The following is a 27,443-nucleotide window of genomic DNA, read 5'->3' on the forward strand; positions in this document are numbered from 1 at the left end:
GTTTCTTTGATCGAGTTTCCTTACCGACAAGACAAGATTCCTCTTAGCGGCCATCTAAGTACCATATAAGAATCTTTTATGTAATTTAAATAAATATTACATAGTTATAATTTAACGGTCAAATGATTAAATATAAATTAGAGTTTTAAGACAAATTTAATTTAAATCCTTGAATCCTCATTGAATTACTCGGAGAATTGAGGTCACATGTTATTCGTTTTTGGTTATTATTGTCAAAAGCAATTTTGCTTAAGAAGCTCTTTGAGAAGAAAAATAAAGTTACAAACTTTGTCCAAAGTCCAAAGAGAAAAGAAAAATCATGGGCTAGAAGTGCTCAAGGCACTTGTCGATAAAGTGCGCAAAGATGAACAATTCTCTTCAAAGCACTAAAAATAAAATTAGCACCTATTGGACTGCTAGATTCTTAAATTAAATAAAATTTTTTTTTTGAGCTAAAATATGATTGGAGAGAGCAGAGCCTCCCATCCTGATTTATTAAAAGAGCTGGATGATACACACAGAAGAAGGGAGGACATCGCCCATACCCCTAGCCAAAAAAATATATATATATATATGCTAAAGAGGTTCTAACCCCTAGTCGATCAACACTTATCTTGCTCAAAAATTTATGGTTATAATAGAATGAAGTACACCCGTTTTATATATTTGCAACGTAGGTTAAGAGTCATGTTATCAAATTAACATTCAAATTCACCAAACAATTAAAAGCGTAGTGATAAAGATTTTGGAATCCGATGATGCTGGGACCATATATGATGGCCGATGTACGTAAAAACTCTATTACTTTTACGGTGCGTTTGGATGAGAAAATTATAAAATCCATAGGAATTTATAAATGATGGAATCTTTAACTCCATCAATCTAAAATTCCATTAATTGCAATTTCTATTGTTTGGTTGCATCTATTTAGGATTTGAAATGTGTAATAAATTAAGAAAGTTTAAAACAAATAAAAAGATAAAATAGAAAAAAGTCTTGTTTTAGAAATAAAAATTGAATACTGCAAAGGAATTCGTAAATGACATCTATTTTGATGGAAATTGAAGTGAGGAATTTAAATAACGAATTCCTTCGTTTTTTTCTACAAAGAAATTTAAAATTTCCAATCTGATAATGCCAAACGAGGGAATTGGCTTTTAGGAATTATGAAATCCTCACTTTCAATTAAATTCCATCATTTTTTCCCTCATCCAAACACACTCTTATGGTATCTGACTTAAAATTAATCACAGACAGTAAATTAATATATTTAATTTCTTAAAAGATAACATATTATATTCAAACATATATATGTAAGAAAGAGGCATGTTATAGGCCGAATATAACCAAAACGTAATGTAACATCAATCAAATGCTCCAAAAAGGAAGTGAGAGAAAAAAAGAAGAAAGAATGTTAGTTCATTCTCTCGTGTGGTGCACTTTCAATGCCCAAATGGGCGATTCTAAACTACTAGCAAATCTCTCTCCCTCAAGCAACGACTGTAATTGGATCTGGCCGACACATCAAAATAAATAGACAGGTAAATAAACAATCAATAATTTTATTATACAGAAAAATTAAAAAGGGTCCAGATGGAATTGCCTTAGAGCAACTCCAACAGCTTCCCTATAATTTCTGTATTATAAGGAAGCAACAGTCAAAGCTTTAGCCTATTTTTCTTCTCCAACTCCAACAGATTCCCTATTTTACAACAATCTCTAAAATCTCTATATTCTTCTTTAAAATTTTAGAGTTTGCTGTAAATATAGGAAATTTGATTTTCTCTTTCCTCACTTTCCCTAAAATAGGGATAGTTATAGAGAATCTGTTGGAGCAAAAGAGGCTTATTTTTCCCTAAAGTAGAGAAAAATCAAAATATAGGGAATCTGTTGGAGTTGCTCTTAGTAGCTTAGATATTTAGGAAGGGTGGGCATGTGCAACCGCTAAATTTAAAAATATTTGGTGCGTACCAAACTATTATTCAAAAATGATCCTGATAATTTGGCCAATTATTTTCTGTTTACGCAATGAAAGATTTGGGACCATGAGCGTTGCATTAGAGATCTTGGACAAGTCTTTGATTACGAGTATAAAAGCCAACTTATATGAGTTTGATTTGTGGCCTTTTTTTTATATTTCCAGTTGGTTGGTATATTATATAATGTTGAAGAGTTTGATTTGAAATCTTCATCAATGTGCAAAGGCAGCAAAACATGTTTTTTCACTATTTGCAGTCGTTTTGCTTATTATAAGTATCGACGTAGGAGAGAAAATGACATTACCTAACTATATAGAGAGAAGAATTGAGAGTTGAATTTTTATCGTAGTTATAACCGTGTAAAAATATTTTGTTCACCAACATTGACCGATCAAGAACCATAAAAACTGAGGGGATGATGACTATAGTCCATAGATAAGTATATGTTCTTCTTGGTCTGGTCAATTTTGCTTTTGGGCTCATTACTATAGACTCTATAGTCCATGAATAAGCTCTTGCTGTTGTGTTCTTAGCTTTACGGGCTGGAATCGGTTTTGCATTGAAATGAATTGCATTCTCCTCCTTTTAATAAGACATAATATTCTTATCGGTATCATTAAAATAATATTAGGTTACGGTTGATTGAATATATTAAAAGTTTTGTTACTATTACATACTATCTCAAAAGTTTCGTGCAAACCTAGCAGCATATGCACTTCGGGATACATAAGTACATAACAAGGGCATGTATAATTGGTTAAAATTATTTGATGCAATTTGAAGCTATTTTTGATCAAAACAAAGGCGGAGGTAATATCACTTACAAGGGTTTGAAACTTTGCTATGCATGCCCCCGAGTCTTGATTGTATATATAACGGATCTAGTAGGTGTTTTATAAATCGGAAAAACGACAATATCCACCACCTATATGTATATGATTTTTTTTTTTTGTTATTTTGATAAAAGGGTGTATTTTACTCAAAATTTAAAGCCAAAGTGAATCTAATATGTTTAGTATGCTTGCACCAAAATATGTGCTGAGCAGTTGAGAGAAAAAAATAAAATAAAAAAACAAGCTCTACTTAATGTTCCTCGCTTTAAATCACATCTTATTCAAAGCATACAACAAATATATGCTTCTAGTCTCTAGACACTTAATCAAATAAATGAATAGCCAGCGGCGAATGCCACATACATGTTGCTAACCATCATATATTTTGCACCACATTTATTCCAAGTGAATTTCATGACTTTATAATATAAGTAAGGTCATCTATGAGGCATGGATACATTTAACTGATAATTTTGCTATCAAAATTTTGTATGTAGGTAGGTACTAGGCATCCTTATAGTTATAATCAATTGTTATCGTCCTAATTTTTTAGAACAAATATATAATTATATTTATCATGAAGATATTGGAGTAAATTAATTTTTAAAATTACAAAAGTTAAGCTTAGTTGTAAATTAGATGATAGAATATGCTCTAGAGCTAATCAACAATTCAACATTATTGTTTTCGTAATGGTAACAATTTGAATATGTGGCTTTATCGTCACAAACGCAAAACATAAATTGCATTAGGAACCACGAAACTCTTATGATAATTATAAACGTAGCACAACATATTGATAAAGCACAAAACATGCATAGTGTTGTTACAGGGTTTGGTTTGGTCGTGTTGTTTGTGGCTTGTGATTATTGTTATAGTTAGCAGGTGATACTCTTTCCTCGGTTTAGAGTTTGTTGCCATTGGGTTTTATCTGAACAAGGTTTTAATGAGACCACCTTAGTTTAGGCTTGAGGAGAAGTGAAGACATTTTTCCACTTCTTTCAAATTGTAGTTATAAGTATGTATTTTCGTGAAAGTTATATGCAATGCAGCTAGTTAGTAGTGAGTGCGCTTTTGGATTGTCATTTGTTAACAATCCCGTACTTATATCTGATGTGAAGTCTCGCATTCATTTCTTAAAAAAAAAAAGATGTCAAAGAATATATTTGCTAATTAGTGTATAAACTATAAAGAGCACAACAGTAGAGTTTTTGATAACATTTTATGACCCAACAAATTACAGCAGTCATAACATTTATAATTATAGCTTAATTTAGATATAAAAGTGGCAATTTACCCTATGCATTAGTTTTTAATAAGGGTGGGCGTGGTTCGGTGCGGATCCGTGTAGGCCAAAACCGCAACCGAACCGCTTCACTCGGTTGTGCTATATTTAAAACCGCAACCGCATTTTAAAAACCTACACCGCTTACTTCGGTTACACCATTTTGCGGTGCGGTGCGGATCGGTGTCGGTTGTGTTCGGCTTTCTTTTTTCCGCATATTTTCGACCAAAGTCGACAAATTTAGCTGTCCTAAAATGAGTAAAATCAACTATCAAAATATCAACAAAATAAACAACTCATGATCTATTCACTAAATCAAGTAATGAACATTTCAAATAACTTGTTCATGAAATCAACACCTCAACTAGACAAATAACATTAACAATCTGTCAAACCTGCATATCAACTATCAAATATCAACAATTTGCTCCAACAATTCAACATTTCAAACCAAAAAGCAATTTTCAAAACTAAATCAAAGTTCCAACAGTCAAAACCAAATAGCTAACATGCAGCAGTCAATCAAAGTTCCAACTTCCAAGCAGCAGTAAATCAAAGTTCCAACAGCACAAACATCAAGTTCAAAGTACCAAACATAAATTTAAAGTTATAACAAACCATAGTTAAAGAACTTAAAGGCAGTAACATCAAGTTCAAAGTACCAAAAAGAAGTTAAAGTTATTAGTTATTACAAACCAAAGTTAAAGCAATTCATACTTGAATGAGACAGGAAGGGGGAAAAAAAAACAGAAAGTTGGGTCACGGAGAACTTGTTCCAACAGCACAACAATTTATTTCAAAAGCACAACAATTTATTTCAAAAGCTTGTTCCATTAGTCTGATTTCCAGCAGCTGCAACCTACTTCATCCCTCAGGGTTAGACATTTGGGTCACAACAGAGTCTAATGGAAACCAAAAACAACAATCACAAACTAACACAAATAAATATATTCAAAGTAACAATTACTATAAAGTCAAAAAATTACCTGACTCAAGCTTCTCAAGCTCACCATAAAGCTCCAACTCAGTCTTCGTTGGCTCTTTGTACTCATTAAAAGCACAACTTCTTAACCAATCATTGAGACAAACCAACCCCTCAACCATTTTAGGAGTCAATGAAGCTCTAAATGGGTTAACAACCCTTTTTCCTAGGCTAAAAGCAGCCTCTGAAGCCATCGTTGAAGCTGGAACAGCAAAGACATCCTTTGCAATTTTAGACAAAACTGGAAACCTAGCAGAATTCTCTTTCCACCAATCTAAAACTTGAAATTTTGTATTGGCAGGGTCTTCGGCAGCTTCAAGCAAGTACTTGTTGACTTCATTCCTGATCTCAACCACATCTTTTTGCTTCCTAAGCCTCAAGAACTTGTTCATTGATGCAGCATGACTATCCTCATCTCTGGCATTAGAAATTGATTGATTTAGGTGGCTGTGTAACTTCAAATGATGCTTGTGCAGCCACAGGGTCAGAATTAGCATTCTCATGATAAAGCTACAACAATTGACCCTTAACATCATTTATTATCTTCGAGACCAAGCTCATGTCTTGCTGCAGCAAAGGAAAAAAGAACTCAAGATACAATATCTTGTATCTTGGATCCAATACCACAGCAAGCAGCAAAATAGGGTTCAAGTCCTCCAACTTCAACCAATACTTGTCAATTTTTTTCTTCATTGATGCCCCAATGTTAACCATCAAAGGATCGACGCTTTGGCTGCATTTTTCCAATTCTTCAATGATGGTACACATCCACACAACAGGCTAGTTTGCAGTTACCACTTTAGTGCCACTAAATGCCAAAGTTGCATCATAAAAAATCTTGAGAAATTTCACCAACCTAGCAGCCTTCTCCTAATCCTCATTTCTAGGCAGCCCGACCCTTTTTCCTCCCCCAACCCTTTCCTGAAAGTAGTTTTCGTACTCGTACTGCTGGTCCTCATCTTCCAACCTCACGAAGGCCTGCCTACACTTGGCAGCTATGTCTAACATGAAATAGGTGGAGTTCCACCTTGTGCACACATCTAAAGGCACAATACCCCCTTATGTTCAACCTTCTTTCTAGATGCACACTTCCTAAATTTCTCGAGTCTTGCAGATGAACTCCTAATAAACTTAACAACGTTCCTAATTGTATCGGTGGAGGAATCAAGCTCCTCCATCCCATCCCTCACAATAAGATTCAAAACATGGTAGCAACACCTAACATGCAGAAAACTCCCACCTAACTGTTTCCAATTCCCAATCTTCTCCTTCATATACTCTATTGCAACCTGATTACTTGATGCATTGTCAACTACAATGCTGAAAACTCTCTCAATACCCCAATTAATCAAGCATGACTCCACCAATTTCCCTATTGTCTTACCCTTGTGATTTGGAATAACAATGAAGTTTATTATTCTCTTGTGTAGTGCCCAAGTCTCATTTATAAAATGAGCTGTCAAGATAAGGTAATTGATATTCTGGACCGAGGTCCAGGTATCAGTGGTAAGAAAAACCCTCAGATTGTTCCTAGCTAAAAACTCTCGAATCTTTTCCTTCTCAAATTGGTAGATATCCTTGATATCTCTACCAATAGTCCTCCGAGAGGGAGGATCAAACCTTGGTGATGCAATTTTCATAAATTCAATAAAACTCTGCCTCTCTACATGACTAAATGGAAACTCATCCCTCACAATCATTTTAGCACAAGCTCTTCTACATTCATCTAGGTCCCAAGCCCTAGCAACTAACTTACCACCATTATCAGCAGAATCAAAGGAAAGAAACTTTTGCATTTTAGCCGGTTGGTATGTCGGACACTTCTTGCATTGGTAGAGCATATGAGTCCTCATGGATGTCGTCCCATTTGATCTTGAGTCGCAAGCATACGTGGTGGGACAGTACTTGCACTTAGCCCTTGGTTTCACCAACGGAGTACCATCCAGATTCCTCATCTTCTCAAAATGGTCCCATGCTGCAAATTGGTTCTTCCTCTTTACATACTCAGCTTCACTAATTGGAGCAGCAGCTGTAGAAGGTGGTGGGGGAGGAAGCATAAGCGGTGCAGCAGCTTCACTTGTAGCTAGGGGTGGGTTCGGTACGGTACCGGACCTTGAAGCCCAATACCACGTACCGTACCAAACTAAGTTGGTACACAAAATAGCCTACCATTACCGGCCACAGAAGTCGGTATACCAACTTCTCGGTATACCGAGATCTCGGTTGGTTTCGGTTGGTTGGGCCTAGTACCGACTTTAAGATTGGGCCAGATTTCATCTAAGGCCCAACTAAAATTTGAAAAGCCCAAACCTATCAGCAAATGAAAAAATGCAATCCTCACATCAATTTAAAGGCCCAACCTGGAAATGAACAACCTGGAAATGAAAAATAAGCTAAAAACTCTCATACATCAACTTCACTACTTGAGTTCATCACTTATTCACTTCAGTTCATCCCCTTCATCACTCCATAGTTCATACAAATTTTAAGTCAATAATTCATAGTTCACACTTTACACAAATGTATCAAAATATCAAATGATACAATAACTAAGTGCAATAGTTGAAAACAAATTGTTCAAGGACTCAAAGTTCATCTCATCATCACTTCATATTTGCTTGCTGCCTTGCTGAGTTATTGTGCTCCCTCAAATTCAGTTTCTGCAAATTCACACTTCATAGGATGTTTCTGCAAATTCTTGTTGAAAATAATAATAATGCTGGCAGTTTGGCAGATTTAGTCAATGAAATTGAATTTAGGCAGTTTCATCCCAAACTATCAATGAACAAGAGCATATAACATATATATACTAAAATATACATAACATTTTCATCATCTAACTTGGCAAACAAACTGACCTCTTGCCCCAAACCGACCAACTGCCGTGCTTCTATGTTGCTCCAGGTTTAATGAGGCCTTGATTAGTTGATTCCTTGAATTGTTGAGATTAGGAACAACACCTGAAAATTTATAATAAGAGATGACTTCAACCGATAACAAATTGAAACAAAAATTGGAACAATAATAGATCACTTAAACCGATAACAAATTGGAACAATACTTTATTCTCAAGCCATCCAAGTCTCAGACAATGAAATGAACTAAAATATGATAATTTTAACTAAACAGTATGAAAACCGAAAAACTGATATTCTAAAAACAATTGTAGCAGTAATGAGTGAGCGGAAAAAAAATAACAATAATGGAAATAACAGAAGAGTAAGAATACTATCAGCTACAATCAGTTTAATACTACAAGAAGAATGAAAGAATGAAATTGGAAGATTCAGCTACATCCCACTTTGAAGTTCCTATCGTACAGAAATAAAAGTCTAAGTAACAAAAAAGAATCAAAGAAGAGCAAGACTCCAGTTGACAGTTGTTAAGAAAAACAATGAACTAAATAATTTGTCATTTGAGTGTGCAGTAATTACACATATTAGATAAAATGGACACATTTTTTATTGATAAGAAATAGAATTTATCAAGACAAAGAAAGGATGTAGAGATTTGAGAAAAGGAACAAAAGAGGAAAAAGGAAAAAGTATAAATAAAATTACCAGATAAAAAAGGAAAAACTAGCATTACAGAGAAGCAACCACAGACAAATATAAGTTTGGTGGCCTTCTCTTACATTAATTTGTCATATGGTAATATTAGATCTATGTGGTAAGATTCTAATCACAACTCATTGAAACCCAGAAATTGCAGTACTATTTCTAAAAATTGAAGGCCTTCAAATACCATTGGAGCTTCTGGGTTAAAAGAAGATTGTGAACTCGGTGGCAATACTAGGCGTCCAACTCCATCAAACAACATAAATAGCAACAAGTTCAAAACATATAATGATATTCCTTGTAAATTGATCTAATTGTGTTTTTCATTAGTTTTAAGCCAAACAGAAGAAAAGAAATGGAGTCTGCACCTACCAGATTCAAACTTTGCAGTCTGCACCTACCAGATTCAAACTTTGCCTTCTTCTCCCTCAAAGATCAAACTTAGTCCTCGATCATCCTGTTCTTCCAAGCACAAAAGGAAAACCATGAAAACCCAGAATAAATTGGTAAATCTCAACAATCCAAAGCTTCTAATCACACCTCAACTCAACAATCCAAAGCTTCTAATCACTAAAATTGAAAACAATCGAAGGTCGTACTCACCAGCAGCAATGGTTCGAAAGATTCGATTGATCTTCATGAGGGAGAGGCTCAAAGCCTCAAACCCTTGCTCGGGTTCGAGAGAGAGAGAGAGAGAGAGAGAGAGAGACTGAGGGAGTGACCGAGAGAGGGACTGAGGGATAAGGGATTAGGGTTTGGAAACTTGTAATCTAACGGTTGTGAATTAAAACTGAAGAAAATCAACGGCTATGATTGATAATATAATAAATATTTAAAATATATAATATTTTAAATACTTGGTACGGTACGGTATATCGTATTTCTGTCAGAATCAATACCAGTACCGTACCAGTTACAAGCTCTCGGTTCGGTTATACCGTACCACCACTTCGGTTACCGAAGCTGTCGGTTACCAAACATCTCGGTTCGGGACGGACTCGGTTGGTTGGTTTGGCTCGGGAGAATTTGCCAGCCCTACTTGTAGCAGTTGGTGTTGTTTCGGTGCTTGACCCAGTTGGTGTCGCATTGGGAGTTTGCGATGCTCCACTTCCTTGACAGTAAAATAAAAAACAGAATTAGCATGATAATTTAGCAAACAAGAAACAATCAAATCTGTAAAGAATCAGATACAAACAGAAACAATAGAGTAGCTCAAAAATTCTTTCAGACTAGTAAATCGAAACACAAGCAATCAAACCACAATTTTCAAACAATCATTAGCATCAGTTATGTTGAAACTGATTAATTAATCCTCATTAGCACTGATAACAAAACCAAACTGATCCTCTCATGCTCATTATGAAATCAAACTGATGCTCTCATGCTCATTAGAAGAACAGAAGAAGCAAGTAAGTAAGAAAGGAAAGATCACTTCGAAACAAGCTGAAGTGCTGAACCCAAAATCGAACTGCAAGCAAGAAACTTAAGATCAAATCAAAACAAGCTGAACCCAAAATCGAACCCAAGTAAGATCAATCCGAAACTGATGCTCCCAAACAATCTAAACCCAAAATGGAACTCAAAATCAATTCAAAATCGAACTCTAAAACTGATGAGATGAGATGAGAGCTGATGCTCTCCATACCGATTCCATCCAGAGATGAGATGAGAGCTGAGAAGAGCGTTGGCGTTGGCGACTTGGCGTCGTCGATCAGCTGAGAAAACGCAAAATGTCTCAGACACAGCAGAGGAAGGAAGAAGACTCTAATGGGCAAGAGAAGAAGTTATCAAACAATTAGGAAAACCAACACAAAGAAAAAGATCATGAAAGGAAAGATCAAAAGGAAGAGCACCAACTTCCTCTAATGGCTTTGAATCGGTTGATTTCTACACCAAAGTGTTGGGGTTTGTCAAGATTGAGAGGCCACCGACTTTTGATTTTGACGGCGCTTGGCTGTTTAACTATGGAGTTGAGATTCACTTGGTGCAGTCGACATCTTCGGTTGGCTGTGACTGTGAGTGAGAGAGATGAGGGGTCGGAAGAGATGAGGCAAAGTCGAAATGAGAGGCTGACTAAGTTAACTAGGGTTTTCTCTCATTGAGAGTAATCCAGTGCAGCAGGGAGTAGTTGCAACCCGATTTCCACCAATTAAAATTCGATGGCCATTTAAAATATATATAAATAATACTAAATTAAGTAAAATAATATTAACTTAAATAAATATTAAATATGCGGACTGGTTCGGTTATTTTCGGTCGGTTCTGAAGCTAAACCCGGTCCCGAACCGTAAAAATTCGGTCCGGTCCGGTTAATTCATTTTTCCAGTCTTGTTTCATCCGGTTCGGTCCCCAAGCCGGTTTTCCCGGCCGATTTGGCCTGTTTTAGAGGTCCGATTCGGTTTCTGCCCACCCTTAGTTTTTAATCTATATATTCTTTTATTGTTTTGAATTCAAAACCCAAAAGAGACGAATAGAAAAGCCTACATAATTGTACTAATAAGCCTGTGAGTGTATGTTAAGCCCAATGGCATCTAATGAAGCAATTATCAAGTTTGGATTGAAAAAGAGCTTGATTGAGAGTCCAACCGTGATATAGGAAAATGATGTGACCCAAGTCTTTGACTCTGGTGGGTGTGAGTGTTGGAAAAATGTTGTAGGAAAAGTTGCATAGACTTCTCCATTTGATATCAGCCCCAATTTCTTTGTTAAGGCTAAACGCCTTTTTGGAGTTGCCTCATTAGGAGGTAACTTCTAATTCCCAGTGATTTTGCGAAATGCCCAACTCCCATGGTGACAATGCCTAACGAAGGGTTTAATAGGTGGTAGTAGTGTGGTACTCTCATAGAGGCAGCATAATGATTTATACAATAAGAGACGATCTCAGTGCTGAGTGCGTCACACATATGAGATGTCTCATAATTTAATTTGTTCACTAACGTCTTTTTTTAGTGAACTAAGGATTTAAAACATTTCAGTATTTACATTTAAAATCTAGGATTTGTTGACCTCATTTTTTACTTCCACATGAGTTATATAACCATCTAAAATTGAGAGTAACTGGACAATTTAATCACACTTATTCATAACATATACCCGGGTACTCTAATGGTCAGGCTCGGGAGCCATGATTTGGATGGTTTGCTCGAAGTTGGGCAGATCGTGCCTCGGCAGTGGTTTCGATGCGGCATCTCTGTGTTCGTGGCGGTTGGGCATCTCCGTGTGCGTGATTGGGCTGCTGTGATTCTGGGGTTGCTGACTGCGATGAGGGCGGTCGGAGGACTACATCGGTCTGGATTCCGGGTAAACTCAGGGCATGGTGTCTCGAGTTTTGCTTGGTTTTCAGCCGTTTTGGGGTTCACGGTTGTCGGAGTTGTGGTAGCAGGGCTTCGGGATGCAGTGACGATGTTGGCTGTGCCAGCGCAGGACGTGGCGGTGATGGGCGGCGGCATGGGACGAAGATGACTGGTTTGGGCCGATTTTGCTTAGGCTTTGGTGAAGTTGTCCTTGGGCTGTTCCCATTTGGTCCTGAATAAATTGGGCCTGGTTGTTTTGGGCTTGCATTATGTTAGTAACTTAGTTTACTTTCAATAATTTCCTAAGTTTTTTAGGGAGCGAATGCACTTTAGCACAACTTCTTGCCTACCCTTAATTGGTAGCAGGAGGACATACCATTCTGAGTTGTGATCAATATATTGGTTTTTTGTCTTAATTAAAAAAATATATATATATACTCATCGAATAGAATTTTTTTTTTTTTTTTTCCCATTTTTAGGTTACCCTAACACTTATCATAACATCTCCTCTTCAGGAGTTTGATTCACATCCACATGATTGCACTGCCTTGACAATCACACGGTCAGGAACTCCTCTCCTACATCATCAAAACTCGGACACACAGTACATTAAACCACACCCAATACCTTCCTGTCAATTAAAAACCTGACTCAAAAAAAAAAAAAAATAAAAAAAATAAATCAGAGGCCGACTGGGTGGTGAGTCTGCTGACGTATCAGGGACTCTACTGCTTCCCTCCTCTTTTCTCTCTATCTGCTTAGATCTCACTCTCCTCCTCCTTCCTGATCTGGTATTTCTCCTCCTCTATTTTTTCTAATTTTCTCCCTTTTTGTTCCTTCTATAAATTTTTATTTATATTATTACCTCTCTCTCTGTGTTTGAATCATTTCTCTCGCTAGGGTTTATTGCCATCAGTGTTTTCTATTTCTGTGGCTTTGGGATTCCTTTCGCCATGGCTGCACCACCCGCCAGAGCTCGCGCCGATTACGATTACCTCATAAAGCTCCTCCTCATCGGCGACAGCGGTACGATTTACGTTTCTGCCCCCCCACCCCCTCTGAAATTTGTGATCTGACGGACTCACACGTCATGTGTTGACATTGTTGGATCGTATCTGTGTGTCTGTATTGTTTGATGATTTGGGGCTGTAATTAGGGTTCGGAGTGTTTCTGTTCCCTTATTCAGTTGATTAATCTGTTTTGGTTGCTGTAAATTTGAGATGTAATTTTTATGCACAAAGTAAATGGAAGTTTTGGGCTCTGATGGGGATAGAATTGCTAGTCTGAGTTGTTGGTTCAGTTTTGCATGAATTGAGTTAAGTAAATTTTAAGTGTAGCTTCGTTTTTGACTTGGCAGTTTGTGTGATATCTGTAGTTCAGGTTTATATCCTGTGCATTTTCGAAATGATTTGCTTCTGTTCAGTATTGAATTATTGAGCTACAGCGAAATGCTGCTTTTCTAGGTCTAGGTCTCGGCGTGACATTACATTATGTTTGCTTTAATTCTGTAAGCCAATTTTATGTCGTTGCAAATTTTTAGCTAGTGTTGCTAGAATGCACCTTACCGGTTGTTGACTCATGTTGGGGACTCATTTTGTGTGATATCTCTAGTTCAGGTTTCTTTTGCATTTTCAAAATAATCCAGTGCTGTTCGGTATCGAAGTTTGAACCCTATGTTTGAGCTACAACAAAGTGCTGTTTTTCTAGGACTCAACTTAATATAACAGTGTCTGCCTTAAATCTGTATGCCAATTTTATGGCGGAGCAATATTTAGCCAGTGTTTCTAGATTGCACTTTACCGATTAGTGAATCATCTAGGGGACAGCACCTTAGGAAGTCTCCAGGGGGCAGCATACCGAGACACCATTTCATTATAATACATAAACTAATGTGTTTGATTTCAACTGCTATTTCATGGGGGTAGACTCTTACATTTAACTGGCGGAAAATTGTTGGCATATCACGTGCGAGCAGGAGTGTTCACCATTATGGATGGTGTGTTAAACAAGTATATTTTGGTATCCTTGGCTATATTCCATGTACTTATATTATGTAATGTAAATACTTGTAGTATGTCATTTTATGTGGTTTCGCCTAATTCTACTTGCTATCATCAGGCTACTAGTCATAGTATCTTATTGAATTCCTTCATTCAAGTGTTATATGTGTGAAGTTGAGATCTTTGTTGGTTGTGTTAAGCATTGAAATTTCTCTGATGTTGCTTTAACTCCTAGTGTGTATTACAGCCGTTGGCATGGAGTTTGATTCCATTTCTTCCTTTGTTATGTGAATTTGCAGGTGTTGGTAAGAGTTGCCTTCTCTTGCGTTTCTCTGATGGGTCCTTTACAACAAGTTTTATTACAACCATCGGGTACGTATTTTCTTTGCATGAATGTATTGGTAATTTTGTTCTCTCTTCCTTCTACAATTGCTTCTGAATCTTTCTAGGTTGCCATTTGTTTGACAGTATTGATTTCAAGATAAGGACCATAGAGCTTGATGGGAAGCGAATTAAATTGCAAATTTGGGATACTGCTGGTCAAGAACGATTTCGAACAATTACAACTGGTTAGTTCTGTGGCATTAAAGTGTTTTTAGTTAAATTCGAGTGCATAACCGTGTTCCAAGTTTCTCTTAAATGCAAGTTTGATCACATGCGCAGCTGTGAGCGTGTATCAACCAAAAATCTCTAATGTTTTTAATTTTCAGCAACCCGTTATCTTCAAGCTTTACTGGATTTGTGTAAATGGTTTGAAAATTCAAATTGGATGGGCACTCTGTAGATGTTAGCAATTGCAGTTTTCAAGAGTAGACTGAAAACTTTTACTAGTGTTTGTCTCCTGTTAAAAATTCGTGAACAAAGTCTCACCATCTCATGTAAAAATCTTGTTTCTTGAGTGCTTTACCTTCAGTATCACTATGTTTCGCTTTTCTATAACGGGATCAGTTTTTGCCTATGTCAATCTACCTGAAGGACCTCTTGGGAAAAAAAAAAGAAGTAATACTCTGTTCAAGCAGTTGTCTAGTCCCAGTGTCTAACTTGAGATATTGCAAGATTTCAGATGGGGTGGCTTATAGCCTTTCTTATTTTGAATTTTTTATTGTTTTAATTTTTATGCCACATGGTTACTTTGGATGTGGTGGGTCTTATATGATTCCAGCCTCACAGGGTTTTTTTCTGTTACCTTATTGCTTCTGTTGTTGGGAGACGGACACAGTATAACTGTGTAGGCCTTACAGTTAAAACCACTCTTTTTTTTAGTTTCTTTTGTGGTTACTAGCCATTGTTTGAGTATTCAGTTGTGTTGTGTGTATGTGCTCATTTACTGGCCAGAATAGGACCCATTTCTTAGCTCATCTAGTTTATGCAGTACTGTCTACTTTTTCTTGTTGGTCTCAATTGATTTCCTTTCTGCTGTGACTTTACAATATGAAAATGTCGGTTAACGACAAAGTTAACTTCTGATATCACCTTATAGATTCAATAGTTTTTGGAGTCTTTCCTTGATTTCCAAATTTTTTTTTCAGAGCTTTCTTAATTCACTTTTGTCTGTGCAGCTTACTACCGTGGAGCCATGGGTATTTTGCTCGTGTATGATGTCACTGATGAGTCATCATTTAACAGTAACTTCTTAATCACTTTCAGTATTTAATGTTTATTTTCATTATTCAGTTTTCTAACACAGAAGATTTTCATTATTTTGAAATTGTTAAACTTGAACTTTGGAGGATCTAAAGATGGGTTTCATTTCTTATGTATAATCTGTTTACTTTTTTTCTTTTCCTGGTTCTTACATATATATGATGGTCAAGCTAATTTCCTATCTGCATCCAGACATTAGGAATTGGATTCGTAACATAGAACAGCATGCTTCTGACAATGTCAACAAGATCCTTGTGGGTAACAAGGCTGACATGGATGAAAGCAAAAGGGTTTGTTCCCCATCCCTTCTCCGTGTTTTTCTTTTGTTGTGTGTGGGTGTTTCTGTTCGGTGAAGTTAAGTGATGTGGTGATTTTCAATCGGGTATTGACAAGTAACTTCTTTCAGGCTGTACCGACTTCAAAGGGTCAAGCACTTGCTGATGAATATGGCATCAAATTCTTCGAAACAGTAAGTTTCTGATGGCATCTTCTACCTTACAACGTAGTTGGCTATTTTGGCATTTGCTGAAGATACTGTTTTTACAGAGTGCAAAGACAAATCTGAATGTGGAGGAGGTCTTCTTTTCAATAGCTAGGGATATCAAGCAAAGACTTGCTGATACTGACTCGAAGGCTGAGGTATGATTCTTTGGAACTATTCAAGCCATTTAAACTGCTGCATATTCCTCCTGAATTCTACATATGCAACTTGGTCTTCTGTGTATTTATAAATTGTTAATATCGATATGATCCTTTTGAGTTACCATCATACAGGCAGTTATTTCTCTTTTGTTGAGTCCCTTGATATGCATTAATTACCCTACTCTCTTAGATAAGAAAAGGAGATTCTCTTATTTTTTGGCTGTTGTTCAATTGGTATATCAAAGTATGTGGTGGGACATTTCCCAGCTGATAGTAACTATGGGTCTCTAGATCAAATCCTTCTCTCCCAATGTTGTAATTTAGAAAGTAGATGAAATGATGTTTATTTGGAAGTTATCAATTATTTAGTCTTTACATGTCAACTTCAGTTGGTTGTTTGATTAAATCCAGTTTATTGCCTTGTGATCTTAACGGAGCTAAATTTACCTTTTTTTGAATTTATGCAGCCTCAGACAATCAGGATTAACCAACCAGACCAGGGAGCCGGTGCTGCTCAAGCTGCTCAAAAATCAGCTTGCTGTGGTTCTTAAGAAAACTGTGTTGAACTTGATATGATGGGTAAATTTTTAAGGCAAAGCAACCACTCTGCTAGGAAAGAAACTGATTTGTTACAACTGTGTAACTGGTGCTTGTATTGTTTCCTTTATCATTATTTTATAACTACTACTGATTTGGGTGTGAATGGTAGATATTTGTACTTTTGGAAGTCAATTATATATTAGTTGATTTTCATGAAAAATCTGATAAGCTTATTTCCATGTTCATTTATGGACATTTATTTATGAATGAGACTTGAGATAGGCTGTCTCATACCTCATGGGCCCCCTCTCTGCCTGTGATCTACTCAAAGTCTCAAATTTGAGGTAATAAACCCAGGAAATGACTTGGTTTCTGTACAGATTGTGTTGTGTATGGTGGATAATGTTGGTAACATCAGTCACTCGTGCGCCTGAGTCTGAATGGTGTGATCCACTGTAACAGTAACATGGTGATTGACTAAAGTTACGTGGTCCGTAAAAGAGGTACAAACTTCGTGTTATCATTTCGTCGTTTTTGTAAAGTTTCCGATAATAAAGATGTTGCAACGCCTAATCGGTAAATTCTATCCGTTATGTCTGCATCCATGTTTTCTTGTCTCAAAACGCACTCTTAGGCTGGTGTAATGCGATCAGCTCACTCACTGTTTGCTTGTGGTCTTCGGTCGGTGGGTTTGGCATGAATCATATCCCTCAGCAATGACATGTTGCTCCTTTTAGCTTTTGCCAATGCGTTTTGGTGATATAATTGTATTCTTTTTTGACTGTTTGGCTAAAATTCTTGTCCAGAAAACTGGTATCAAATCAACTTTACTGGATATGGAGGATTATGGGTCATGGGAGCTCCTCCTTATGTGTAGCACAATAGAGCAAAATCAGCTAATAGACCCTCCACTAACCAAAAGCTCATGATAATTCATGGGGCCAGAGCTATTGAAAAGAAGAAGAAAAACAAAGGAAGAAGAAAGTAAAAAGGGACATACCTCCTATTATTAATTCAGTGATTGCTTTACAGAGAAAATGATTGGTGAAAGTTTTGAGACTCGTTGCATTCATAAAATTTTACTAATTAATGAAAACTCGATGTTATGATCCCCGCTAATATCATCTGTTGAGATATGAGAACTTCAAATTGGTTCAAAACATGAGCTTCTGTTCTAGGGAAGTTGGACAGGTAAGGAAGTTTCTTGTTGAGTTACACAGTTAAAAACGAATAAACCACAGTTCCAAGAAATCATATGAAAACTCGAATATGGATTCTTAACTTGAAGATATGTACTAGGGTTAACATCATTTTTGCTGTGTTTTAGTTTTCTGATGTTTCCATAGTGGTCATTGAGACCAAATATTGTCAAATTGATGTTAAAAATTTGACTGGAATTTGAATATGTAGGAACAAGTCTTTGGTTTATCCAAAAATTGGATATTTGCCTATTTTTAAGTATTTGGAAGATGTCCACTACAAAAACGGAAAAACCATGACCAAAGTTTATTTAAACCCTAGTTGATGCTATTTTTCACTCGCATCATGATTTGAAAACTGGAGTACACCTCACTCATTCCTATCTGATATTAGTGTTTACTGCTGAACTGAATCTTTAATATATATATTTTTTTCCAGTGGGATGTAAACCCGGGCAACGATATGAGCCAGATATCAAATTTGCTGTTGCCTACTCTTACTCAGACTCCACTGCCACTGCTGTCATCGACTCCTTCCCCTTTTGCCAATATATGATTCTGATGTTACCATAGTGGCATTTCTGATTAATTAAAGCTGTTTCCTGGTCTGGTCTTACAAGCACCTGGGGGGATGCCTAGTACTAGTGCTTCCTCCAAGTTCCTGTTGCCTACTCAGATGCCACTGCCAATCTGCCATCAAGCTCATCTCTATTTGCAACCTGAAACATACTATTATGATGAAATTGATTTCAAAATATTGAAGCCACGAACTATATGTCTACACAGTTAAGGAGCTGTATCGCCCGATAAGTTTATACATCGAATACCATCCTCGTTTGCTCATGTCTCCTTGTGTCGATTTCTCCACACGTTAGTTTGGCAAGAGTATCATGCACATAGATACAATATAGATTAGCTGTGTGCGCCTTGCGTGTGTCACGTTTTGAGGAAAAAGTGTGATGTAGGAGAGCAATACTTTCCAAATGCAAAGTTTCGTTTGCCAACACTAGTCAAAGACAACGATGATTTCCCCCAGGTTTTGAGTGTGTGGTGAAACCTGTGATGTGGAATCCGTAACTGCAGCCCCATATCTAAATCAACAATTTTCTCAATTGGAACAAAATATCTCATCACTTGTTTGAGAAGCCCCATGTGGGTAGGCAAAGAGTGTGCAAAATTGGAAGTTGGGGAATTCGAACCCTAGATCTGCTGTCAACGGTGAATCTATGTCAAAATTTAATGTTACCATGCACTATAAGCTGACACCTATTTCCCTTAAGGGTGGGAGAGCCAAATATTTGTTAAAATGCATGAATAAAGTTTAAGCATGGGTGAAAAGATACTCAAATCAAGAGTGAGAAGCGTGCAAAGAGTTTAAGGTAAAGTGTTCGGTGAAGCAAATGGACCCCGATGAGGATAAGGCTAGCGCAAATAGGCAAGCAAAAACAAGTTGGTATTTGGGTTTTTTTCATCTTGGTGGACTTCCGACTTTCGGGAATAAAAATTTATAATTAGAGAATCACTATTTACGTACATTAGCCCAAAAAAAGAAAAAGTAATTACACCCCAAAACTCAAGTGGATATCAAACTAAGGAGCTACTGATTCTTTTTTCTAAGTGGGAGCATAAGCTTGACCTATTACGAGAACTTTCATTGTAGAAAAAGAAATAGAAATAGAGAAATTATTTAAAATAGTTATCGGTTCAAGGATGCGAGGTGTCCCTGATTTTTTCAAGATAAGAAGGGGTAGAGAAAATGTATATTTTTCCAATCACCTAGAAGAGATTATATAAAAAGTTTTTTGGACTTTTGAACTTCCGAATTATGAGTATCTTATTATTTTTTATTATTAGGTTATTTTTAAATTCATTTATTTAATAAATTGAACCTGATTCTCCCACTCTAGTTGTTGTTTTGTGAGTCCTTGATGTAGATTTTACCACGTCTACAATTGCAGTGAGTCGCCGTTTATCAAATTTGAAAAAGAGTCGGAAGAAATGGTCATAAGTGGCGATTCCGCCAAAATCTCTTCCCCTTGGGGTTAAGATTACAACTTCGGACATTGCCAACTCTCTTTCCGGTCAAGGACGCGAAGTGCCCCCCATCAACAATGATAGAACTCCTAAATATTGCCAGTTAATATCTCTTCCAATTTTCTGAAAAATCTTTGAACCTGAAATTCCCTCATCTACTAGTTAGTGTAGACGTAAGCAGAAGACTTGAGCTCAGAATGCTGTGTCCAGACTGCATATTCTCCCATCATCCACAGTACTCCCCATAATTCTTCAGTCAGCCATTTAGCTAAAAACTAACATCTAATGGGTTCCAGATCAGATTCTGATTAGCTAGCCAATTAGCCTAAGAGTAGTGCCTATATAGATAAATCATGTTTAAAGCACAAGGAAACAAACCATTAAAGCCTAAAATTACTGATTGTGGATATTGGGTGCTCATAATTTTGACTGCAAAACTGGCCTTTACTCCATTTTCCAAAATCAATATTCAACTAGGAAAGCATTGCTGTAATGCTGTTGAGTGTTATGTGTCACCTTCAACAGATGCATTATGGTATAGGATTCTCTTAGTGAATAAACCCTCTAATCAAATTCAGCGACTAATGCATATGCATATCAGAATCAATCTCTTAGTTTAGCCTTGTAGGGGAATCATCAAATGAAATGTGTTATACTTTTGAGTCATTTTTATTCAAAAGCAAAAGCAGTAGTAGTGCTTCAAGTGGGCAACATTAATATGTCACTCTACTCTCTTTTCTGATCTAATAATTCATGTGCAGATAGGGCGGGTTTGCGTATACGAGTCTAAAAGGAAAGGGGGTTCATCTAAAACAACTTTGGGATCGAGACATCAACAAAAACCTAAAGGCACAAACAACCCCATGCAATGACCCTATACTTAATTAGAGGCACTAAGAGACTTTAAACCATGGTTTATTAGGACCATTTAGCAGTTCTCATTTCATTAATCGAATGTTTAGTGAAAAGGGTTGTCGGCTAATAATTCACTTTTAGTAACCTAGTTGCTTCCTTCTAATTTTAAGTAGGGATTGCATGTGTGCTAAGTGTCTGGTGATGTTACAGGTTGTGAGTAACAAGCTTCTATAAAAGGGTCATAGCTATAGACATTCTCATTGGGGCATTTGCTTCCTTCTGTTGCAAGTGTTTGCATTAATAGTTCAAGTAAGGCTCTTGAAAGCCATTCCTGTACAAAATGAGCAGCCATGGATTGGTTGAAAGATTCAAGGCTGCAAAGCCTTTCTTTGCTGTTGTTTTCTTGCAATTTGGGCTTGCAGGGATGGATATTCTTTGCAAGGCTGCACTTAACCAGGGGGTGAGCAACTATGTGCTCGTCGTCTACCGCCACGCAGTTGCCACTCTAGTTGTTGCTCCTTTTGCAGTGGTTCTGGACAAGTCTCTGACTCGATCTCATTCTCTCTTAATTTTATGCACACACCCAAACACATATCAGGTTGAGCGGTAGAGACTAGAGACTAAACCAAGTGTTTGATTTTGTTGTGCAGAAAAGTAAGGCCAAAGATGACACTTTCAATCTTCATCAAGATAATGGTGCTCGGCTTGCTAGAGTAATTTTCTGGATTTCTTGCTATACAAGGTTTCTCTTACTCTCATGTTTTAATCATCTTTCTAACTTCTTCTCCTATGATCTCTTTGGCAGGCCAGTTCTTGACCAAAATATGTATTACTTGGGAATGAAGTACACAACAGCAACCTTTGCAGCAGCTATGTCCAATATTCTTCCTGCCCTTACTTTTGTAATGGCTTGGATTCTTAGGTAACAATATGCTTCTTTCTAAACAAGAAGGCTATTAACCATTCACGAACAAAAATTTGAAAAGGAGAAAAACACAATTCTTTAATGATTTCAATTTTTGTTTTCTTTCTATTCCCCAAGGCTGACATGTTTTAAAGGCGCTTAAAGCTTATGCTAGCTTGATAAATGTTGTTAACTCATTTTCTGATCGTTTTAAATTTTTGGAGTTTAGTGGTTGTCTAACATGGTATTAAAGCTTTGGTTACAACAAGTCAATTCAAAACCTCCCAACTCTTGTTTCTCTGACCGATTACTTATCATGCCTATATTTGTCTTCAGGCTTGAGAAAGTAAAATTGAAATGCATCCGAAGCCAAAGTAAGGTGCTCGGAACTGCAGCAACAGTTGCAGGTGCCATGATCATGACACTGGTAAAAGGACCACTTTTGAAGTTGTTTTGGACCAGAGCAACCACTAGTAACCAACAGCAAACAAATGGGGTAGATATTCACAGTTCCATTAAGGGTGCCCTAATGATCACAGCTGGTTGCTTCTGCTGGGCTTGTTTCATGATTCTGCAGGTGAGTAGTTCATCAGTTTATATCTACTGCTATCTGTGTAGTTAAGGGTAGATAATCGATGGTCGTAATCATAACTAATGCATTTGGCATGTTTGTGTAGTCAGTGACACTAAGATCATACCCTGCTGAGCTCTCCCTTTCAGCTTGGATATGCCTGATGGGCACATTGGAAGGAACTGCTGTAGCATTAGTCATGGAAAGGGGAAACGCGGCCGTTTGGGCTATACATTGGGACGGAAAATTATTGGCAGCTGTCTACAGTGTAAGAATATTGAACCATTTGCGTGTAAAGCTAAATCAGAATAAGATTGCCCTATACTCACATATATTCTGCGCAGGGAATATTCTGTTCAGGACTAGCTTATTACATTCAAGGAGTAGTAATGAAACACAGGGGCCCTGTGTTTGTGACAGCTTTTAGTCCCCTAAGCATGGTTATTGTTGCTGTCATGAGCTCCTTCATTTTGCGAGAGCAATTGTTTCTTGGAAGGTAAATCTATATGATGTGCAATCCACAACAAAAACACACGTGTATACAAGAAATTGGCTGACTCGATCCTTTTACAGGTTACTTGGTGCTGCTGTCATAATCATCGGCCTGTATCTTGTTGTATGGGGTAAGAGCAAAGAGAATTCCCCAGAAGAGGAACTAGCAACAACTAAACAAGTAGGAGAGGAAAAAGATAGGTCCAATCTTGAGGTTATCACAATTGCATCATCTTGCAAGTGAACTGTAGCGATTGATGAGGCGTAACCAATGACTAAATGAATATATAGATCCTTTTTAACTTTCTTCAGTGCTGTCAGAAAGCATCATTTACAATCTGAAAGAAAACAGCAGTAATGAAAATACCCAGTTGTGGTGTAGTTGATTAAACATGATCCGAGTCTAAAGTTTCCCAAGTTTCCCCAATTATAATGAAAAGGAAACTGAATGAGGAATAGTCTGATCATTCTACCATGTTACTCTTTATGACTTGGTATGCATGGTACTATAACTCATAATTCATAAAGCAATATTGTGCGTTAATGGATTAACTGGAGCACTGAATCTAATAACCTTAAGAATAAAAAAATTCATTCATCATTCCAGAAGTAACAAAAATCTTAAATTACATTTGTTCAAGAGTTATGCTACAAAGGACAAAGTTACAAACTACACGGTGGCATCAGAAATCGAAGGACCAACAACAGGGGTTATATTCCAAGGTTCATTATAAAGATCTATAGTTTGCCCTTCACACGATTACCCCGAGCCCTTGCGTCGGTGATGTACCCACCATCAATGAGTACATGTTAGAGCCAAAAAAGGTTACTTGTATGCACAAAATGAAAGATGACCCTGCCTTAACATTGAAGGTGCTTGCTTCATGCCAATTGTTTCACTTCATCATTGCCATATATACGTTGAAGTTCACGTGTTGCTGCCAAAAACGATTCTGGAAAAGAGGAAGATATCCATATCAAGAAACAGGTATCAGGAAGGAGAAAAAAAAAAAAAGGAACAGAAAATGTTCGAGTGCATTATAGGCGCAAGGCAGAAATACTAAGGAGATAACTAATAACTTCACCTTTCCAAAGACGGAAGGATTTCTGATTGATTTGTGAACCAGTAATAGTCTGAATAACGTCAAACAGCATATTCTGAGGTGTGCTCCTGAGCTCTTGCACAATCCCATAGATGGTCTTCCCATTCTCAAAATATATGTGGTTATTTGGGTGTTTTGTTTTGCAACTAGCATGACGCTCAAATTCATATGCATTGATTACCTGATAAGAAAATGTGAGTCCAGTTTGTCATCAACTTGGGCTTAACACCAACTTTAGATTTTAAAAGCAAAAAATGAAAGCCTCACCTTAGAGAAGTTACATGACTGACAGCCACATAGATACCCAGAACCTTTAATTACAGCCTGCAGCTCCTTCTAGCATACGCATGAAACATACATGTCACAAAAGATGATCTAATCTGAATTATGAATGCATGAGAACTAGAATTTACCTCCCGTGACCAGGCAATATACTTTACAGGAACTCCATCCAGCATACCAGTAGATAGCAAACTTCGCACATTCGAAGGGAAGTTGTTTGAAGGAGACTTCTTAGACATTTTCTGGTCATCCTTCTTTCTGGAAACAGTTTCAGCTCCAGCAATTATATGAGGTTGATTTACAAATGCATCAGCATTTAATTTACCCAAGTCTTTCTCATTCATAGCTTCTGTTTTTGGAAAAGATTGACCCATAAGAAGTTCATAGCCAGAGATTGTTGAGGTATTTACATCATCATCATCATCACACCCGCCAAAGGATATGATAGTACTCTCTCCCTTATTGTAAGAGTGACCAATTGACAACATATTATTGTCGACCTTGCTATAGTCATGACCCATTGATATCTCTTCCCCTTTATTATAAATATGACCAGTTGACATGGTACTTTCATCTGCCTTGTTGTAGGTTTCACCAACCGAGATGATAGTACTGTCACCCTTGTTGAATGTTCGACTCCTCAATAGGGTATTACTATCCTCCTTGTATGTTTGACCAATTCCTATGTACTCATCCCCTTTAGTAAAGGGTTGTCCCATTGATCTAAAATTGTTATCTGCCCTATTATAGGAATCACTCATGGTTATGAAGTTCTCATCCTCTTTCTTATAAGTGAGACCCATTGATCCTGAGTTGTCATCCGCCTTGTAAACATGAGGCGCCAACATGGCATCGTTATCTCCCGGATTATAAGCATGTCCAACCGAAACACGCATGACATTCTCAGAGTCCTTTACCTCACTGACTTTCACTTTTCTAAAACCACCATAGTTAGGACTCAACCTAGGATCTTCCAGTGAATGGGACATAGATAAACCAAAAGAAGAATCATTCCCAAATAGATCCTCATTAATTTTTCTCATTTTTTCTGAGCCAACTGATGAAATGTTTCTGTCCTCAAAATTCACGGCTCTGTCTGCTTCAGAATCAAATGACCTTTCAGTGAACTGGCCAGAGAATGACTGAAAACTGGGAACATTTCCCCATGGAGAAACATTTGCGTTCAACAAGCCTGAAAATAGATTGGTGCCTGGAACTTCAATAGCCTGTTTCTTGTTTGGGAGTAACTCTACCTCAGGACCATCCATGAACCATTGATGAGAACGCTTAGGCTCAGTTGCAGAAGAATTATCATAAAGCCTCTCACCATCATTTACACCCCCGGTACCCTTTGCCATCCAAAAGCCCTGATTCTGAAAAGACTGATACAAATGACATTTAAAAAGCATGTCTTCACCAGATCTTTAATTTATATACACATGTATGGAAGTTTAATTCTCCAATTGAGTACAATAACATACGAATGTCAATGTATCGATATAATTATAGCCAAACGTCTTAACCTGTTACAACAACTACCACTGCTTGCTGATTTTGTTAAGAGTGCACTACATTTTACTCATCACAAAGATTTCAATTCAAATCACAACTGACAAAAAAAGCATTGGCAGACACAAGCCCACGGACAACTAAACTACATACATTTCCATATACATCCTAACATCAGAACCAAACATTCAAGATACACACAATGTCATCATCAAGTGTTCAAAACCCACATTGCCAAAAACGCATGCGAAAAGAGAAAGCAAACAACATACCATTTCTGTTGCTTCTTCACTTCAAACTCCTCCCCACTGAAGCTATCACACTCCCCTATCCGGTCCAACGCTCCGGTCACCCTTCTATCGACACCCTCCGATACAAATTTCTCTTCACCAACAATGCACATTGATGTTATCTGCAAACCGAAAATAAGCAATCAAAATGATGATCCACCACAAACATATCATCCTGATCTCTTCGACAACCGAGAAAACGTAGTAAGTTAATGTCAAACTCGAAACCTCGTAATCGAAAGACACCGACATAAACCCAATGCAACCATGATCCAAGTGTAAATGTGTGTAAGCTAAACAACCACGAAAACGAAAAAAAAAAACAAAAACGATCCCAAAGTTAAATACATTAGCAACTAGATTTACTTGTTTACTTCTCGATTTCTCAGAACCCAAAACAGCCATGTATTCAAGTGAAGAAGACACTCTATACCAGTTCAGTGTGTAACGAATCGAAGCAGCGAGGGTGGTTAAATGCGAACCTGAAGTGGGAAGCTCTGCGCGGCGATCGCGGGGAGATCTGTGAGCAGGAACGGATGAACTTTCCGGCGTTAGAATCACCGTGAAACTCGCCGGCGACTGTACGGAATGGGAGAGATCTACTTGGGGTTTATTTTCTCTTTGTTTTGTTTGGTTTTTTGTTTCGGTGTGGAAAATAAGAAAGATAGGGGGAAGTGGGTGGCACGATCACAAGGCGTGCGGGGTCGCGTGGTGGCCGTACACGTGGCGCCGGAGCTTCGGTTCCAGCGTGCGGTGCGTCATGGACGTCGAGGGTCGCGTAGCCGCGAAGGTGGCTTGCGTCATGGGACGGGACAGGTGGCGTGAAGCCATTTGGTGGGAGGGTCCCACAGTTTTGGCAAAAACGAGAAGGAAGGAAAATGGTGAGTAGTAGTAACAGTAGGACTATCACCATGCACCTGAAAATTGACCGTGGAGCTTTTTATATGTTGTGGGGATGTTTTGTTTGTGTCAATTTTCATGACTGTTTTGAGTTGGAAATATCTCCCTAAATTTATAGTGTTCTTTACTTCTGTAAGAGCATCAAGCGAAGGATTCCATTAGTCCATTGCTCCATCTTAACAAACAAATATGTCCAATACTTGAATTAGGTGCTAGAAGATCTAAATACTTGGCTAAAAAAGGAGAAGAAATTTTTAGATTTAGCTTTTAGAGAAAGAACATTAGACCAACAATCGATATCCAAAAAAGAATGATACATGCAATGTACATTTGAAGCGCAATGAGAAATACACATGCCAAATTGTTAAAAAAAAAAAAAAAATTGTAATCCACGTATGTGAACCCAAGCCATAATCACGTTCTTGAGCTTACAAGCCATAATCACGTTCTTGAGCTTACAAGCCATAATCACGTTCTTGAGCTTACACAAGTGGGTGTGGTTGGAAGGTAAAAAAAGTACATAATGTTCGTTTTTTTTATTTAATGTTA

The 27,443-nt window shown here is 37.4% G+C and overlaps 3 protein-coding genes and 1 long non-coding RNA gene across 6 annotated transcripts; 2 read left to right on the top strand and 2 right to left on the bottom strand.

Moving 5' to 3' along the window:
• Positions 1-7,437: 7,437 nt before the first annotated feature.
• On the bottom strand, positions 7,438-9,312 carry LOC133720483 (uncharacterized). The gene is made up of 4 exons (XR_009851892.1): positions 9,240-9,312; positions 9,009-9,093; positions 7,938-8,039; positions 7,438-7,739 (listed from the first exon to the last, which is right to left on the bottom strand). It is a non-coding gene; the product is annotated as an uncharacterized LOC133720483 (long non-coding RNA).
• A 3,253-nt stretch (positions 9,313-12,565) lies between these two features.
• Positions 12,566-16,975, top strand: LOC133722372 (ras-related protein RABE1a). Its single transcript, XM_062149260.1, has 9 exons — positions 12,566-12,720; positions 12,830-12,955; positions 14,229-14,301; positions 14,398-14,498; positions 15,489-15,554; positions 15,766-15,863; positions 15,980-16,042; positions 16,120-16,212; positions 16,683-16,975. The coding sequence occupies exons 2-9, from the start codon at positions 12,883-12,885 to the stop codon at positions 16,764-16,766; spliced, it is 651 nt and encodes a 216-aa protein (XP_062005244.1). The 5' UTR covers positions 12,566-12,720; positions 12,830-12,882; the 3' UTR covers positions 16,767-16,975.
• Positions 16,976-21,080: 4,105 nt separating this feature from the next.
• Positions 21,081-23,206, top strand: LOC133721022 (WAT1-related protein At2g37460). The gene is made up of 7 exons (XM_062147528.1): positions 21,081-21,383; positions 21,494-21,556; positions 21,649-21,765; positions 22,084-22,324; positions 22,425-22,586; positions 22,663-22,814; positions 22,892-23,206. Exons 1-7 carry the CDS (start codon positions 21,184-21,186, stop codon positions 23,052-23,054), a joined length of 1,098 nt encoding a protein of 365 aa, XP_062003512.1. The 5' UTR covers positions 21,081-21,183; the 3' UTR covers positions 23,055-23,206.
• Positions 23,207-23,380: 174 nt separating this feature from the next.
• LOC133721021 (uncharacterized) lies at positions 23,381-26,738 on the bottom strand. Of its 3 annotated transcripts, none has more exons than XM_062147527.1 (6): positions 26,477-26,738; positions 25,977-26,116; positions 24,327-25,568; positions 24,181-24,249; positions 23,896-24,094; positions 23,381-23,763 (listed from the first exon to the last, which is right to left on the bottom strand). In XM_062147527.1, the coding sequence occupies exons 2-6, from the start codon at positions 25,977-25,979 to the stop codon at positions 23,693-23,695; spliced, it is 1,584 nt and encodes a 527-aa protein (XP_062003511.1). In that variant the 5' UTR covers positions 25,980-26,116; positions 26,477-26,738; the 3' UTR covers positions 23,381-23,692. The 3 variants fall into 3 exon arrangements, with proteins under 3 accessions (XP_062003511.1, XP_062003510.1, XP_062003509.1); XM_062147526.1 differs by having other exon boundaries at positions 24,181-24,246; positions 24,327-25,577; positions 26,477-26,737; XM_062147525.1 differs by having other exon boundaries at positions 24,327-25,577; positions 26,477-26,731.
• Positions 26,739-27,443: the final 705 nt, after the last annotated feature.

Source organism: Rosa rugosa, chromosome 7 (assembly GCF_958449725.1).
Source record: "Rosa rugosa chromosome 7, drRosRugo1.1, whole genome shotgun sequence".
Lineage (NCBI taxonomy): Eukaryota > Viridiplantae > Streptophyta > Magnoliopsida > Rosales > Rosaceae > Rosa > Rosa rugosa.